At 45.9% G+C, this 15534-nt stretch overlaps 1 protein-coding gene across 1 annotated transcript in view; it reads right to left on the bottom strand.

Annotated features, from left to right (window-relative positions):
- MYO16 (myosin XVI) overlaps positions 1–15534 on the bottom strand; it is a 458605-nt gene that overhangs the window by 36401 nt on the left and 406670 nt on the right. The window contains exon 32 of the mRNA XM_049647209.1: positions 6285–6443. Coding sequence (XP_049503166.1) covers positions 6285–6443 — 159 coding nt within the window. The remainder of the gene's footprint in view (positions 1–6284; positions 6444–15534) is intronic.

Genomic DNA, 15534 nt, shown 5'->3' with positions numbered 1-15534 from the left:
CCCTCTCCCCCACGTTGCTTGTGCTGTCCCTCTCTCAAAATAAATAAAGAAACATTTTTTTTTTTTTTTTAAAGGCAGGACAATACTATGGAGTCCGAGAGCCTGCATCATTCTTTGCTGAACTTTGGTCTGTTCGCGGTGGCAATACAATTCGGTCAGTGGTTTCCTTTTTCTAGCGGTCTTTCTTGCTGGTAGAAAAATCCTTCTGTATCTTACTGATGTAAGATACTGCCACCCCCCACCCCACACCCCCATTGCACCAAAAAGCCTCTGCCTTGTGATCTGCCTACTTTTGATCATTATTCATTATTCTTGCTTAATATGGTGGGTGAGATTCCTAAACACATTTGGGTTTTTCTCCTTGCATGTGATTCCAATGATCTTTTTTCCGAGTGTCAACAGAGAATCCCCACAATGCTCTGGAGACCTTAATGCTCTGTCCCCACCGACTACCTGCCTCTGGTCCCTCCAGGTAACCTGTGACTTGTCACTGCAATGCCCTGCCTGGTTTTCATCCTACACTCGCTGTCCTCCTCCCGCTCTGGACCCTGGCGGAGAGCACACGTGGGTGGGCAATGTACTAGGCCTAGAAGCTGCACCCCCAGCCTCCCTATGTTCTCCTGGACCTAGAGGGACTTCTGACACAAGATGGGGACATCCCTATGGGGGGTGCATACAGTCCCTCCCTCCTGGAGCCCCTCCCCCCAGCCCCTCCCTCGCCAAACCCCCTCCTCCTTTCCAGAGTCCCACCCCCCTGGAACCCCTCCTCCCCAGCACCCCCCTCCCAGAGCCTCTCCTCCCAGAGCCCCTCCTCCTCAGAGCCCCTCCCCTATCTCTCAACCTCGCTCCCCTTCCCCACCTCCCCTTCCTAGGATCCCCTCCTCCCGCAGGCCCTCCTCCCCTGTGCTCAGTGCTCCCATTCTGCAGGTTGTGTTGTGTTGTGTGTCGTTCTCCTGCGCTTTTCATGTGCATTTTCTCTAATTACCAATGAAGTTGGGCTCTGAAAAATGTTTGTGCTTATTAATGTCCAAAAACAATTTCCTATTCAATAGTCTTGTTTATAAGTAAACTCTGAATATGAGTCTTCATTAGTTAAATGTGTTGAGTACATGTGTATACTTGCACACACACACACACACACACACACACACACACACAGTTTTTCCTTTGTGGTTAGCACTCTTTTGTGGCCTGTGTAAGAAGTTCTTCTTTCTTTTCCTACCTCTGAAGTTAAAAAAAATCATCCTATATTTTCTACTACAAATTTTATGTTTGACACTTGGATGCCTAATCCACCAGAAATCTTTTGTGTGTAGGGCACCAAGTAGGGGTCAAGTTCACTGTTTTCCTCACATGGGTAGCCATCGATTATCCTTCCCCCAGCGCCCTGCAATGCCAAGTTCGTCATAAATTAAGTGGTTTTTATGCAAGCTGGGAAGCTTTTCTTTATTTCCCCCTTCTTTTGTATCCCTAGCCTCTGGAAGAGTTTGTGTAATATTGGCATTGTTTTGTCTTTTTTAAAATTTTGAGGCAACTCACTGGAAAAGTCATTTGGGCCTAGTGTTTTCCTCATAGAAAAGTGTTCAATTACAAATTCAATTAATTTAATATTTACGTTACCGTTTAGCCTTTTTTATTTTTTTTTGGTCCATTTTGGTTAGTTGTATTTGTTTTTTAATGTGTCTCCTCATCTAAATCCACAAATTAAAAATAAATAAGTAAATTCGCAAAACTGTCTTGGCACAAACTGTATGTACAATACTCAGTATTATTTTTCATTTCTGTAAGATCTGTGGCAGGTCCCCTCTTTGTCCCCAGAGTTGGCCTTCTGGGTCCCCTTCTTTATTTCCCTGTCACCCTTGCAGGAAACTTGGCAATTTTATTCATGCTGCAAAGATTGTTTTTGTTTGAAAACTTTTGGGTTTGTTATTTGTTACCTATTTGTTATAAATTTCAGTGACACAGTTCTTACCTTTGTCACATCTTTCCTCCTACTTGCTTAGTGTTTAATTTGTGGTTCTGTTTCCAACTTGTTGACATTTAAAAAACCCAATTTTTGGCCATTCTTCTTTTGTAATGTATGGGTTTAAAGACATACATTTCCACTGATTAAGACATTAGCAGTATCCTGTGCATTCTGTTATGTTTTCATTGGCATTCGTTACAATATTCTGTATTTTCCCTCACATTTAAATGTTAAGCATCATGTTTTACATGGTTTTCAGAAATTTTAGGCTTTAAAATATTGTATTAATCAATTCACTTTTTAAAAAAAGTATAGCATGTTTTTTAAAAAATATTTAATGTTTATTTATTTTTAAGAGACAGAGAGACAGAGCATGAGTGGGCAGGGGCAGAAAGAGAGGGAGACAGAATCCGAAGCAGGCTCCAGGCTCTGAGCTGTCAGCACAGAGCCTGACGGAGGGGCTCAAACCCATGAACTGGTAGATCATGACCTGAGCCGAAGTCAGATGCTTAACCGACTGAGCCACCCAGGCACCGCAATCAACTCATCTATAATGGAAATTCACATTAAACGGGTCTCTTAAAATTTCATGGATTTCGAGTTTAGTTATTTTCAAAGGTGCTTTTGTGTCTACCATCTACGACCTTTCTATCTGGCCTGTTTTCCAGAAATCTCCGGTTTACCTCTTTTTCGCCAACTTTTGGGTGGACTGGCTTTTATTATTGTTTTACCCTCTCTATTAGTTTGGAAATCATATACTCCACTATTATTCCTTCTTTGGTGGCCTTTGAAATTACAGCTAGTGTGAGTTATCTGTGCGTAATCAGAAACGCTGTTTTACCATCTCGACTTCACTTGGTTTTTTCATTCTTTTTCCTGTTTGTATCTCTGAGAATCTGGGCATGCCTGGGCTTCATCTTCCTGTTCTTACCTTTTTCTAAAACTATCTTTAGCTCCTTTTCATTCTTACAGAAGTTTTTTTATTGCTTATAAAAATCTAGGGACACTAGGGTGGCTCAGTCCATTAAGCAGCCGACTCTGGCTCAGGTCATGATCTCAGGGTTCGTGGGTTCAAGCTCCGTGTGGGGCTCTGTGCTGACAGCTCAGACCCTGGAGCTGCTTTGGATTCTGCGTCCCCCCCCCACCCCCACCCCTCTCCTGCTTGCACTCTGTCTCTCTCAAAAACAAACAAACATTAATTTTTTTTTTTAATTCTAGCTTGGCAATTATTTTATTTGAGCACATGACATACGTGACTTTGGTGTCTTTGGACTTCCATTGTTGCTCTTTGGAACTTGTCTTTTTTTTAACTTCTGGCTGCTTTTAAGATTCACTCTTAGTTACCCGTGGTTCACTGTGATATGCCTAGGAGCAGTTTTGTTTTTATTTATTCTACTCAGGCTTTGTTTGTTTCAAGAAAAGTCACATTTATAGACAGAAAGATGTCTATAAATTTCGAGGAACATGTACATTCTTGTTTGTCAACAGCAATTCATGGCCCTCTGCAGTCTGCTATGGTCTGAGTGTCTGTCCCCCCTTCTCCCAAATGTTTATTTTGGAATCCCAGCCTTCAAGGTGATGGCTTTAGGAGGGAGGGCCTCTCGGAGGATGTTAGGTCATGAGGCTGGAGCCCTCACGACTGGGGTTCGTGCACTTCTGAAAGAGACCCTAGAGCACAGGCTCATTCCTTCCAATCTTGTGAGGACACAGGGAGACTGGCAATCAGCCAGGTGGAGGAGGGCCCAGGTCGGCACCGACCGCTCCGGCCCCGCTGATCGTGATCGTGGACATCCGGGACTGTGAGCAAATACTTCTGCTGTTGATGAGCTGCCCGGTCTGGGTATTTTGCTACAGCTGCCTGGACGGAACTAGACAGCAGACCATCCCCTGCCACTCATGCAGCCTTCGGCAATGTTGGATTCTTTTTGCACTTAGCGCAACGTGCTTGAGAGGCACCCGTTTCGTGGCGTGTAAGGTTAGTGCCCCCCCCCAAACTTTTTTGGCTGTTTATCCACGTGCCAGGCAGCCTATACAATGGCCCCCAGTGAGCCCACCACCAGGCACTCACAACTCATCTAACCCCCTCCCATCGGGTAGACGGCATGGATGACCTACAGACAGAATGTGGCAGACGTGCTGCGTGTCGCCTGCAGGGGTGGGCTAGGTAAGGACCGCGGCCCCCACCCAGACGCTCTTTCTTGCTCTCTCATGGCCAGCTGCCCTGGTTCGAGGCCACCCTTATGGCGAAGGCCATGTGAGTGGGCTGGTGAGGCCTGCCAGTGGCCATGTAAGTGATCCTGAAATTGGGCCACCTTTTCATCAAGCGTCAAGATATCTAGGGTTTTGGCCAACAGTCAGTTGACAGCCGCCTCACAGGGGACCTTGCAACAAAGGCACTCCCCTCAGCCACAGCCAGATTCCTGACCCACAGAAGGTATGAAAACATAGCCTTTTGTTGAATTAAGCCTCTGAGTTCTGGGAGGCGGTAGTTTTTACACAGGAGTAGATAACGAACATGACTCGGTCACCAGTTGAAGGTATCCATTTTAAATATGTGTATTTTTTAATGCTGATTTATTCTTGAGAGAGAGAGAACACAAGTGGTGGAGGGGCAGAGAGAGGGGGAGACACAGAATCCAAAGCAGCATCCAGGCTCTGAGCTGTCAGCACAGAGCCCAACGCAGGGCTCCATCCCATGGACCGTGAGATCATGACCTGAGCCGAAGTTGGACACTTAACCAACTGAGCCCCCCCAGGCTCCTGGAAGGATATCCATTGTAGGTGATTATCAATAATCATTTGCACACAGGCATTCACATGGACACAGTCTTCTCTGCTGCCTGCATAATCTCTTTCTCTAGAATTCCAATGACTCTCTCACCAAGACTTCCATGTCTCCAAACACTTTCTGGAATCCTTAATCTTCTCTTCGCTTCTTTGTGTTTCATTCCAGATATCCTCTGATTTATCTCCCACTTCCCCAGGTTGTTTTTTTTTTTTTTTCCCTTCTCCCAAATGACTGTGTCTAATTAACTTTAAACCCATCCTCTGTTGTACTTAATTTTATGACTATTTCTCAATTTCAGAATTTCCATTTGACACGTTTTTATAGTTTCCCATTGTTTCTGCTGATTCCTTCTTTTATCTCCTTGGGCAGAGTGTAAACATACTTATTTTAAAGTATGTGCGTTTGAACTCCAATCTTTCGGGACCCCATGGATGTAACTGCAATTGACGGCTATTTCTGCTTGTTCATTTTTCATCTTGCTTTCTGTCCTCATGTGCTCGGGTTTTTTTGACTATGTGTTGAATTATTTGAAAAATGGTCTGTTAGAGCAGTTTGAAGCCTCAGATGCTGTAATTGTCCTTTGGGACACACACACACACACACACACACACTGTCTCCCAGGTACCGGTGGGCCCTGTCAGTCCGGGAGGACCTCCGTCCAACATCAGGGATTGAGATGATCCATAACTGTGCTGTGGCTTCTAGTTGGGTCCACCTGACCTTTGGACACTTCAAAGCTCTAGCCCATGGCCTTGGCAGGCCCTGGACTTAGTCTCCCCACAATCCTTGGAGGCAGTCAGTAGTCCCTCCCAGCTTCTGAGTTGCCTTCTGGGGATGAGGAAAGTGCCCTGGACGTCCCTCAGAGAAAAGTCTAGAATGTCGGCCTCCTTGCTTGGCCTCTATACATTCCTTACCGCCTTCCTCAGTGTCTTCCCAGGATCTCACTGTCTTAATAGTTTCCTAGTGCCTTTAATCAGATTAAACAACAAAGAAAGTTTTGGCCAGCTTTTCTGCATGTTCTCAGGAAAAGATTGGTCTGAATCTTCCCAAGATTCAAGTGGCTTTGTCTAAGCCACTATTTTGGATACACACAGTCTAGCCAAGTTCTAGATGATGCATTCATTGATACACTCCAATTAAATGCTTAAGTCCTGTTTGGTGTTTACCATGACTTCAATATTATTTCCCTTCACACCATTCAGAGATGAGAAGAAAAAGTATGTTTTTTTAAAATTAAAACTTTGTTAAAGCACCTATCTCCTCCTTTGGTCCTGTATAATCTCATTTTATATTGGTTCCCACATATGAGATACTCTGTAACAATCTCTGAAAAGTCAACTAACACCAAATGCAACTGTAATTCTTTAACCTAACCAATAAAATGCTACAATACACCCTACAGTAAAGTTTATGATCTATGTTCCAGTTTTTAAGCCTACTTCATTTTTATGTCTCAAATCCATTCTCCCTAGAAAGTTGATAGAGCTTAATACTTTCATCTATTTACTTCCGAGTTTAAAAAGCACTTACCATTTGAGACAGAATTCCCATTTTCAGCCGTGATAGCGCTTGAGAGTGAATTAGATAATTGAATTCCATGGTTATTTGCATTTCTATCTTGAGTCTCGGATACAATTTCTGCTCTACCAGGATCATCTCGGCCAGTTAGGTTCATGTTAGTCTCAAAACCTAAAACAAATTTCGGAAAAGATTATTCTTTACTGATAAAATGGACTGAATAATTTAATAAAATAGTAGAAGGAAATAATAAAACTTATCAAATGAAACCTTAATTGTATGGTAAATTCATAATCACCGTTAATTAATTTTACAGCCTACAAAATATTCACCGAATTTTGCCACAACACTCTAACACATCATAGGAAATATTAAGTGGTGATAATGAATTTCATAATTTGTTATTTTCAAGCATATCTGTACAGAAAGTTTGATGTCGTAGTCTAATAACCTGTCACTGTAGCCCTGTCTGTCCTGAGAGCACTATTTCCTAAAAGAAGCATGGAAATAAATTCAGAAGTTTTCTCAATTATTAAATTAAGCAAAGCTGAGCCAACCCTCTAGGTTGCAAAAAAATCACAAATATATTTTCAGCATCATTACAAAATTAGTTATTATCCATTTAGGAAGATTAAACTTTACAACCCCACTTCTGGATTCTGTACACTAACCACATTACCTAATTGTTCACTGTCCATCCCCTATCGGGGGCTTGGAGATCTATGAACATGGAAACTGTTGTCCATATTAGGCCAAAGAGCCAAATGAAGATTTTTTTTTTAATTATGTAGGAATAATAAAGTAAAACACAGCAAGTGCCATAGACCAGAGCATGTCAAGCAAGCACAATTGTCCACCACGGGGTCAGGTGTGGCCCTCGCCACCTCCCATTCCCCCAATCGGGACCCCTCTGTTGGACTGGCCAGGTGAGCCGTGATTGGCTCTTGCTTCCCCAGGGACCTCAAAAAGCTCCAACGTACTGGGGGATTTTTGTTCACCCCAGAATAAACATGCTGCTTCTGATCTTTGTTTGCTGGGACACAGTGGATTGTGACTGCTGTTAGGTTGGCCTTTCTCAAGTTTTAGGCTAACAAATTATTCTAAAGGGATAAAAAGCATAATTTGCTTTATTGTACTTTACATGTGGCAGAACAGTTCATCTCCAGTGATCCCAAAGGAGGGAGGGAGGAAGGGAAGAAGGGGGAAGGTTGGATGGAAGAAGGAAGGATGGGGGGAGGGAGAAAAGGAAGGAGGGAGAAGGATGGAGGGAGGAGGGAGAAAAGGAAGGAGGGAGAAGGATGGAGGGAGGGAGGGAAAGAAAAAAGGGAGAAGGCCAGCAGTCCAGAGCTGTGCCTCCAGGCTGCACCTGCCATGACCCTTTTTAACTCTTCCCTCTAGACATGATCTCCCTTTGCCCTTGACCTTACATTCAAGAGGCGCTGCATATCCAGGCATATCCAGAGCTCCTTACTGACCCGTGTTTCTGTGCTTTGCTCTTTGCACTCCCTGGACCTAGAGCACCCAGTCCTCACCAGCCCTGCCTATTCCTGCCCACCAGTGGGACTCCTGGTCAGAGGGCCCACAGTGACCTATCATTTACAAGTGGAGTCTGGCCCCAAAGCACAGAGAGGAGCTAGGTCTGCCCAGATGGGAAGGGGTTTTTAGGTAGCAAATGCTGGAAGAAGGCAAAATGGACAGAGCTTTGAAAACCGTGCAGGGGAGTTGAGATTCCAGGGACCGAGGGAGCCACTGCAGCTCCTGACAGGTCGCATTTAGGAACCAGGCAGAAAGGCTTTGGCCCAGCCAGTGTGCATAAGAACAGTGGTGAACGTGACGTCCGGGGGTCAGAACCATGTGAGGTCGCAACAATGAGCAGTTATCGAACAGGCTGGCACTAAATGAGTATCTATTTCATTCGGTTGACTGTAGTTTGCCATTTAAAAAAATCTGAGTCAGTAAAACTGGTTTGGATTTAAAGCCATCTCCAGGGTGCCTGGGTGGCTCAGTCAGTTGAGCATCTGACTTCGGCTCAGGTCACGATCTTGTGGACTGAGGTCGAGCCCTGCGATGGGCTCTGTGCTGACAGCTCGCAGCCTGGAACCTGCTTCGGATTGTGTCTCCCTCTCTCTCTGCCTCTCCCCTGCTTGAGCTCTGTCTCTCAAAAATAAATAAACGTTAAAAAAAATTTTAAAGCCATCTCAAGACATATTTATCTGCCTCTCTTCAAGCTATTTTTTTTTTTCATTATTTAATTCACTTGCCTGCTGAATGCCTACTAGGTGACACTCTTCGGATGCTCCAGATGCGATTATGATGCTCACCTCCCAGTAGGACAACCAAGAAGTAAACAAACGAGCAGATCATTAAAAGTGGTAGCCTCTAGGCTGGGTACAAAGCTGAAGGGCAGCGGGGGTGAGAGTCACCGTGTCAGGCAGTTTGGTCAGGGAAGCATATTTAGGGGGTCACACTGGGGCTCAGAGAAGGAGGGAAAAAAGTGACTGTGGAGAAAGACGATGTCCCTCGCGTGTGAACACGTAAGGCAGGAACCAGGCTGTAGGGTCCTAATGGGTTGGGCATGTGGAAGGAAGGGGCAGGTGGGACCGGGGACATGCATATGGCCCGGGGCCTGGGAGGCCACTGCAGGAAGGAGCTTACGAAGGGTGTGAGCCAGAAAGCCCCTCACTGGGTAACTCGGGACAGTCCCCTTCCATCTGGCAGGACAAAACTCAACCCTCCAAGATACTGCTTACACTCTTGGTACCAACGCTCAATGCTAGTTTCCCTCATAACTGATTCCCAGCTCGTAAACAACCCACGTATTTGTAGTCAACACCTCCCATTTTGCTATGAGTGTTTTAAAAATATTTCCAATCAGGTTAAACTGTAGCCAAGGACTGATTTTAAATTTGTCCTACACGTGAGGCTGGGATCCTTACACGACCTACTAAAATTTTCTTTATAGTTTTACCTTAAAAGCATATGTCTACCCAAGGATGGCTTTGGACTGGAAAGAGGATTTAAGTCCTTCTTCACGTAAAAGGCAAGCGCTCACGGCCAATCTGATGGTGATCATTCACTTTGCTCTGACAAGAATTAACGTGGCCTGGGGGTTTATGCTGGGCCACCGCTCTGCTAGAGGTGACATCTGGTTTTTCTGATTCTGAGCAGCTGTCTCTTCCACGCCCGTTTTCAAGATGAGCTCACTGAGGTTTGGGGAGGTTACCCACACGCAAACCTTTCTCAATTAGTAGGTGTTGCAGCCGGGTTCAGACCGGGGCGGGCCAGCTCCGCCATCCGCCCACATTCACTCCTCCGCTTGGCCCTTCTATGCAAAGTCTTCCATCATTTCATTTGCTGATCGAAAGGATAAGGCAGCTGTTTTCCTGTGGCTTTATTGGATCACCGTGCCTCGGTGGTAATGAACTGGGAACCGTAGGGTAAGCATTATATTCCAGCCACTGAAAGAGTTGCAACATCGATATAGACGTCTCCACTTTGGCGTTATCCAATATTCATTAATATTAATTGCGGGGATGGTTCTTGGCTTACTAAATTCTGTGTCAGCCTCTGCTCATAAACGCCTTTGCTCCAAGTTAAATCCAAACACGCAAAGGCGTCTGTGCCCCAACTTGTTAATGCCTGATTCAACTACAGTGAGGGTCAAACGCAGAAACGCTCAACACTTTGATTTTGCTGTAAAGGGGCAGTTCGGTACACGAGTGATTACAACATTCCTCGTGGAGAGTGTGCCTGGACCCTGCACTTAGGCAGTGAAGGAACTCCAGCAGCGAAAAATCAAGAGGACAGCGGCATGAAGCCTGGAGAAGCCTTACTTATAATTGTGCAAATACGAGTGCATCCTTTATGGAGAATTCTAAGAGGAATCATCCAGAGCAAACCAAGCCGCGAAGCCTGTTCACGCCTCCAAGCGGTGGCCGCTGGGGTTTCGAGGGTGAGGAAAAGGCGGTCACAGTCACAGCAAAAGAAAATATCTGAGACTCTCAGGAAATCTAAGCAAACAAATACAGGAGTGTGTGCTGTAAAATCCTGTATAACGATTCGAGGTATGTCTGAATCACTTTTGTAGCTGCGCGTGTTGTGTAATCAGTGGTTTATGCAATTCAGTGGCACCTCTGGTTGGCTGCTTCACCACACGAGTTAATTTGAATACCTGTGCTGTTTTCTCCCAGCCTGTAAACAGGACTGCTCTGTGACCCCTGCCTGGTGCTGTTGTTACAGGTACGGGAGAAATGAATCACCCTGGGATCTGACTCAAAGATAAAGCCTTGGCCTTTCCACTGGGATACGATTGTTAAACACAAGCATGCAACGTGGACACAGTTGAGTTGAATCTTAATCTAGGGGGAGAGTTCTAGCAAATCTCAGAAAACAAAAATTCAGTTTTGCTGTGTTCGTTTTTATGTAATGAAAATATCACACTGGGTGGGTGTGATCCTTTGAACACTGGGTTTCAAGAGAAGGTGATATTGCCCACCAGGAGACACGTGGCAGTGTCTGGAGACGTTTCTAGTCCTCACACTGGAGGAGGGGGTGGCTGCTGGTATCTAGTGGGTAGAGGTCAGCGATGCTGCAACGCCCCCAGCAATGCACAGCCAGCCAGCCCACCCCCGCGGTGAAGAATGGTCCTGCCCAGGATGTCCGTGGGGCTGAGGCTGAGAAGCCTAGGTCAGATGGTGCCATTTGCCCAGTCGAGTCTCTCCACTCATTTCTTATTTCATTTAGATTGAGATCCAAAGGCTTCCTGTGGCTGAGACCATCCACCACCTGATTCCCGGCTCGTCCTGGACCTCATTTCCAACTACGCCCTTGCCACTTAGGCCTGGGGCCCCTCCGCTAACGCATCCCCCTGTCCGGAGAGAGCATGGACGGAGCTCTGTGTGTAGCTTAGGCTCTGCTCAAATCTGCCCTGAGCAGACAGGCTTTCTGGACCACCTTCTAGAAGACAGCACCTCTCTCCGCCTCAGGTCAGTTTCTTTCCTTACTCCCGGCTTTAGTGCCCTGGGTGGTCCTTCTCATGGCAGGCACATTCCACTCCCTTCATTTATTTTCCGCCTGCCCCTTGTGGAGTGCAAGTACGGGCACAGAGTAGGTGCTCGATAAAATATTTGCTGAAAGAAAGAAAAAATAGATGGGACGCCTGGGTGGCTCAGACGGGTAAGTGTCTGACTTTGGCTCAGGTCGTGATCTCACGGTTCGTGGGTTCGAGCCCCGCGTTGGGCTCTGTACTGACGGAGCCTGTACTCGGAGCCTGGAGCCTGCTTCAGATTCTGTGTCTCCCTCCCTCTCTCTCTGCCCCTCCCCTGCTCGCACTCTGTCTCTCAAAATAAATAAACGTTAAATTTTTTTTTTAAAAAAAGAAAGAAAAAATAGAATAAAGAATAAATGAATTGCTATGACAAAATTGCTATAGAGAGTTTGTTTTCTAAAAGGAAACTACGTGTTGTGTAATTGGAAGAACTGACGAAGTTACTGGCTGAAGAATTCATGTGAACGATGAGGGAGAAAAGTCAGGAACAGTTTCTCCTCGTTCATAAGAGATTACTGGAATCGTGAAAAGACTTCCACTGTTTTTACACGTTTGAGTTCCAATCTCTACTTAAAATTACGAGGTGAAGAAAATTTCACGTTGTGCGAGGGGGACGTTCTCTCCATATTCAAAGGGCCAGAGCTGGTTGTTTTCCACCTGCTTGTTAACTTGAGTGGAGGAAAGGGCTTTGGGATCTTTGAAATCTGTTCCTGACCCACAGTAAGCATTCAGGTTTCCACTACTGTGCTACCAATCAGCAAGGTTTATGCGTGGTCAGGTTTTTAAGACCTTAGTTTACATGGTTTTAGGAACTTTAATGTCAGAGAACTGCAAGGAGCGTGACAGATGTTGGCTCTGGAATCTTGGTGCCTGGACAGGGGCAGAGGGGGGTTGACCAGGAGTCTCGGCCGTAAGGGTCCCAGACTCACACTCACTTGCAAAGGCCAAGTCAGAAACCCAAGGGTCAGTCGGTCAATGCATGTAGTTATCGCTTGCATGAGACAGCTTTGCTTTATTTCCTCATTTTAAATAAACCTTCAATTCACTCCCTAAATTGTTGTCATTTTTATTTTTTCTTTTTAAAAAAATTTTTAGTGCTTATTTATTTTTGAGAGAGAGAGAGAGAGAGAGAGACAGAGCGTGATCGGGGGAGGGGCAGAGAGAGAGGGAGACACAGAATCCAAAGCAGGCTCCAGGCTCCGAGCTGTCAGCACAGAGCCCGAAGCGGGGCTCGAACTCTTCAACTGTGAGATCGTGACCTGAGCTGAAGTCAGACACTCAACCAACTGAGCCACCAGGCGCCCCATCATTTTTATTCTTTTTCTTAAAGACACTTCCACACCTGTCCCCCACCATGGTATAATCTTCAATGTCTGGAAAAAACGACTGTCTGGAAAGCCTTTCTGCCCACAGACGAGGGGAAAGGAGGGGAGGGAGGAGAGAAGAGAGAGGAGAGGGGAAGGGCAGAGAGAAGTGGGCATAAGTTTGCAACTTATGCACCGTCACCAGAGTGGGGTCTAGCACATTCTTAGGTAAGGAAGGGCATAACATAAAGACTGTATTGGGGGGGGGGAGGGGCAGAGGGAGGAAGAGAGAATCTTAAGCTGTCTCCATGCTCAGCACAGAGCCCAACACCAGGCTTGATCCCACGACCCTGGGATCATGACTGGAGCCGAAATTGAGAGTCGGACCGTCAATGGACTGAGCCATCCAGGTGCCCCAAGACTGTAATTTTTAAATGTTATTAATCTAGCAAAAATGTGTCCAGCTGGATGAGGCTGGAGGAAAGTTCAGAGAGAAGAGCACAGAGCATTTAGGCTTGGGCAGGGTCAGAAGGACCGGTTGGGCAGGGAGGTCCGAGTTACAGGTCCCTTGGAGCTGAGGGACCTCAGTAAGTCAGCACCAGCCGAAGTGAGTGGACACAGGACAAGTCTGGGGCTGTGCACGTCAACCTTCAAGGGACAGCCACATGCCCAAGGCCTAAACAGAGTGGCAATGATTTGAAGCAGAGCATTTATTAGGACTGAGAAGACCGTGTGTGGGAGAGACTCCAGCATCCCTCAGCAGGGAGGGTCTCTTGCAGGAGAGCGATGCCACCCCCCGCCGATGGGCAGCAGAAGGTGAGGCCCAGTGACGGTGGACACAAGCAGGCAGGTGTGGGCTGGGAGACAGGGTGGAGGGACAAAGTGGGGCTGAGGGCACCCATGCCACTGAAAGGTCGTACAGAACAAGTAAGGAATGAGCCACGGTGTGTTTCTTTAAGATGAATGCTAAGCACGTCATTTCGTTCTTAGTTACCTGAACTCGAGATAATTTTAGAGTGTATTTTGGAAACATAGGAGACAGGATCCAGGTTTCAGTAACGCAGGAGAGAAAAACAAACTATAGCCGTTTGACTGATTTAATACCGAGAGTGCTATGCAAGGCAGAAAAAATGTGAAAATACATTTTCAACTCATTACTCATGCTGGCTGGGATTCATTCCGCAACTCTATAGGAAAATTCCTCTTCTAGAAAGGCTATGCGCAAAGGGAATGTGCTTGCTTTTTCCTCTTTGGCATTAAGGAAAGGTACAAACGGCGAGAGACGTGGCTGGCATAGTCCTGCTACTTCTCGAGTTCTCGTTCCTAAAATTTAGGAGTTACGGCTGGACTGTGCTTACAGATACACATAGATGGTGTGTAATTAAATTTGGATGGGATCACTTAGCCCAAGTCGGCATCTAGTTTGTATTACAAGGAACAATGTCTTTTACGCCTCTGATTTTTCTAAAATCTTAGAGGAAGAAATACAAATAAGGGTTTAGCACTCCCAAATTGCCCTGCGTTCTGCTATAACAAGTTTCTAGGAAGTGAATTAAACTCTAAAAAAAAAAAAAAAAAAAATACACGATAGCACAACCCAAACATATGGCTTATTGCCTCAGAGAAAGACAAATGTCAAGTGTAAGGATTCCCACAGACAGTGTCTGATCCTAACCTCAAATAAGCAGACAGACCTCATGTGCAGGCTTGCGTAACGAGACATGAGATGTATGCAGACTGGGGTCTTCCCTACAGGGGGTGCGTCTGCTCACACTGAGGGGTGCACGCTCAGTCTCTATAGCTTTTGTACAGCACAGGTGTAACGGACCCTAAGCCATGTGAATCTGACTTTATCGCCCCTTTGCTCATATTTGCAAAAGGGTGCCAAGGGAGGGCTGCAGGGTCTAACAGTATCAGGGCACTGGAGACGGAAAACCGGACTCCCATGCGATTACCCTTGGGACGCACCTGCGTCCCACGATCCAGTTGTATTTCCATAGGAACTTGATTGCTTAGGAAAACAGAAAACAAAAAATAGAGCACTGTAGCAGTTGCAAAGGCTGCGTGGGTTGAGAAAACATAATTTCTCGACGCTACTGATCTTAAAAGGCTAACTCCGGCCCCCAGTGCACCTTCCTACTCTTTAACAACCCTTATGAAATCGCTGTTCTTGAGTAGATCAAAATCCCCCCTTGAACTTATGTTTTAAGCATTCTTCTGTGCCAGCAAGTGCCACAGACACTGACCCTCCAGGCTAAGTAGGTTGGAACGGCAATGCTTCCTCGTCCCCCGCTCCGAACTCCTGCCACCCTCTCCCCTGCTAAGTGCAAGGAGGGGGTTGCACTAGAAAACACCAACTGAGTCAGGAAATAGAGTGGTATCTTCAACAACATATGTGCTGAGCCGGGGAAGAATAGTAAAGCTAAAAAATGCCTGTGGGTATAAATAGGGCTTTTAGAACCCAGAAATGCACAGAAAATTATGTCGTGCCAATTTTCCTTTAAATTTAACTAGCTGGATCCTTTTGTGCCCATCTATCCATTCTGTCCCTGCCATAATGGGAAATAAATCACGCCAATCCCTTCCCTTTCCGTGTGCTTGGGTAGCTCGCCTCTCCTATAATTAGCTGAATATGCAACATCTAAACAACACGCTGGCCTGGCCCGGAGACCCATTCCTCATGTGTAATTTCATAGGTCATGCGGTTATTTATATTGCTGTTATTTTTACATTTCCCAAGTGCCAGGTGGTAATGTAAATCCAGGAGTCATGGAATGCAGCTCTGTGGGCCCTGGCAGGGGGGGCGCTTTGGTTTAGGGAAATGGGTCCCCCTCACTTTCCAAGGTGAGGACGATAATATTCTGCTCTTTTATCAGGAACATGTAGTATTTGGGACACCCGTGGGGCATCG

This window comes from Panthera uncia (assembly GCF_023721935.1).
Source record: "Panthera uncia isolate 11264 chromosome A1 unlocalized genomic scaffold, Puncia_PCG_1.0 HiC_scaffold_16, whole genome shotgun sequence".
NCBI classification, from domain to species: Eukaryota; Metazoa; Chordata; class Mammalia; order Carnivora; family Felidae; genus Panthera; species Panthera uncia.
Note: the sequence above shows the minus strand (reverse complement) of the source record. Positions and strands in the feature narration are given on the sequence as shown.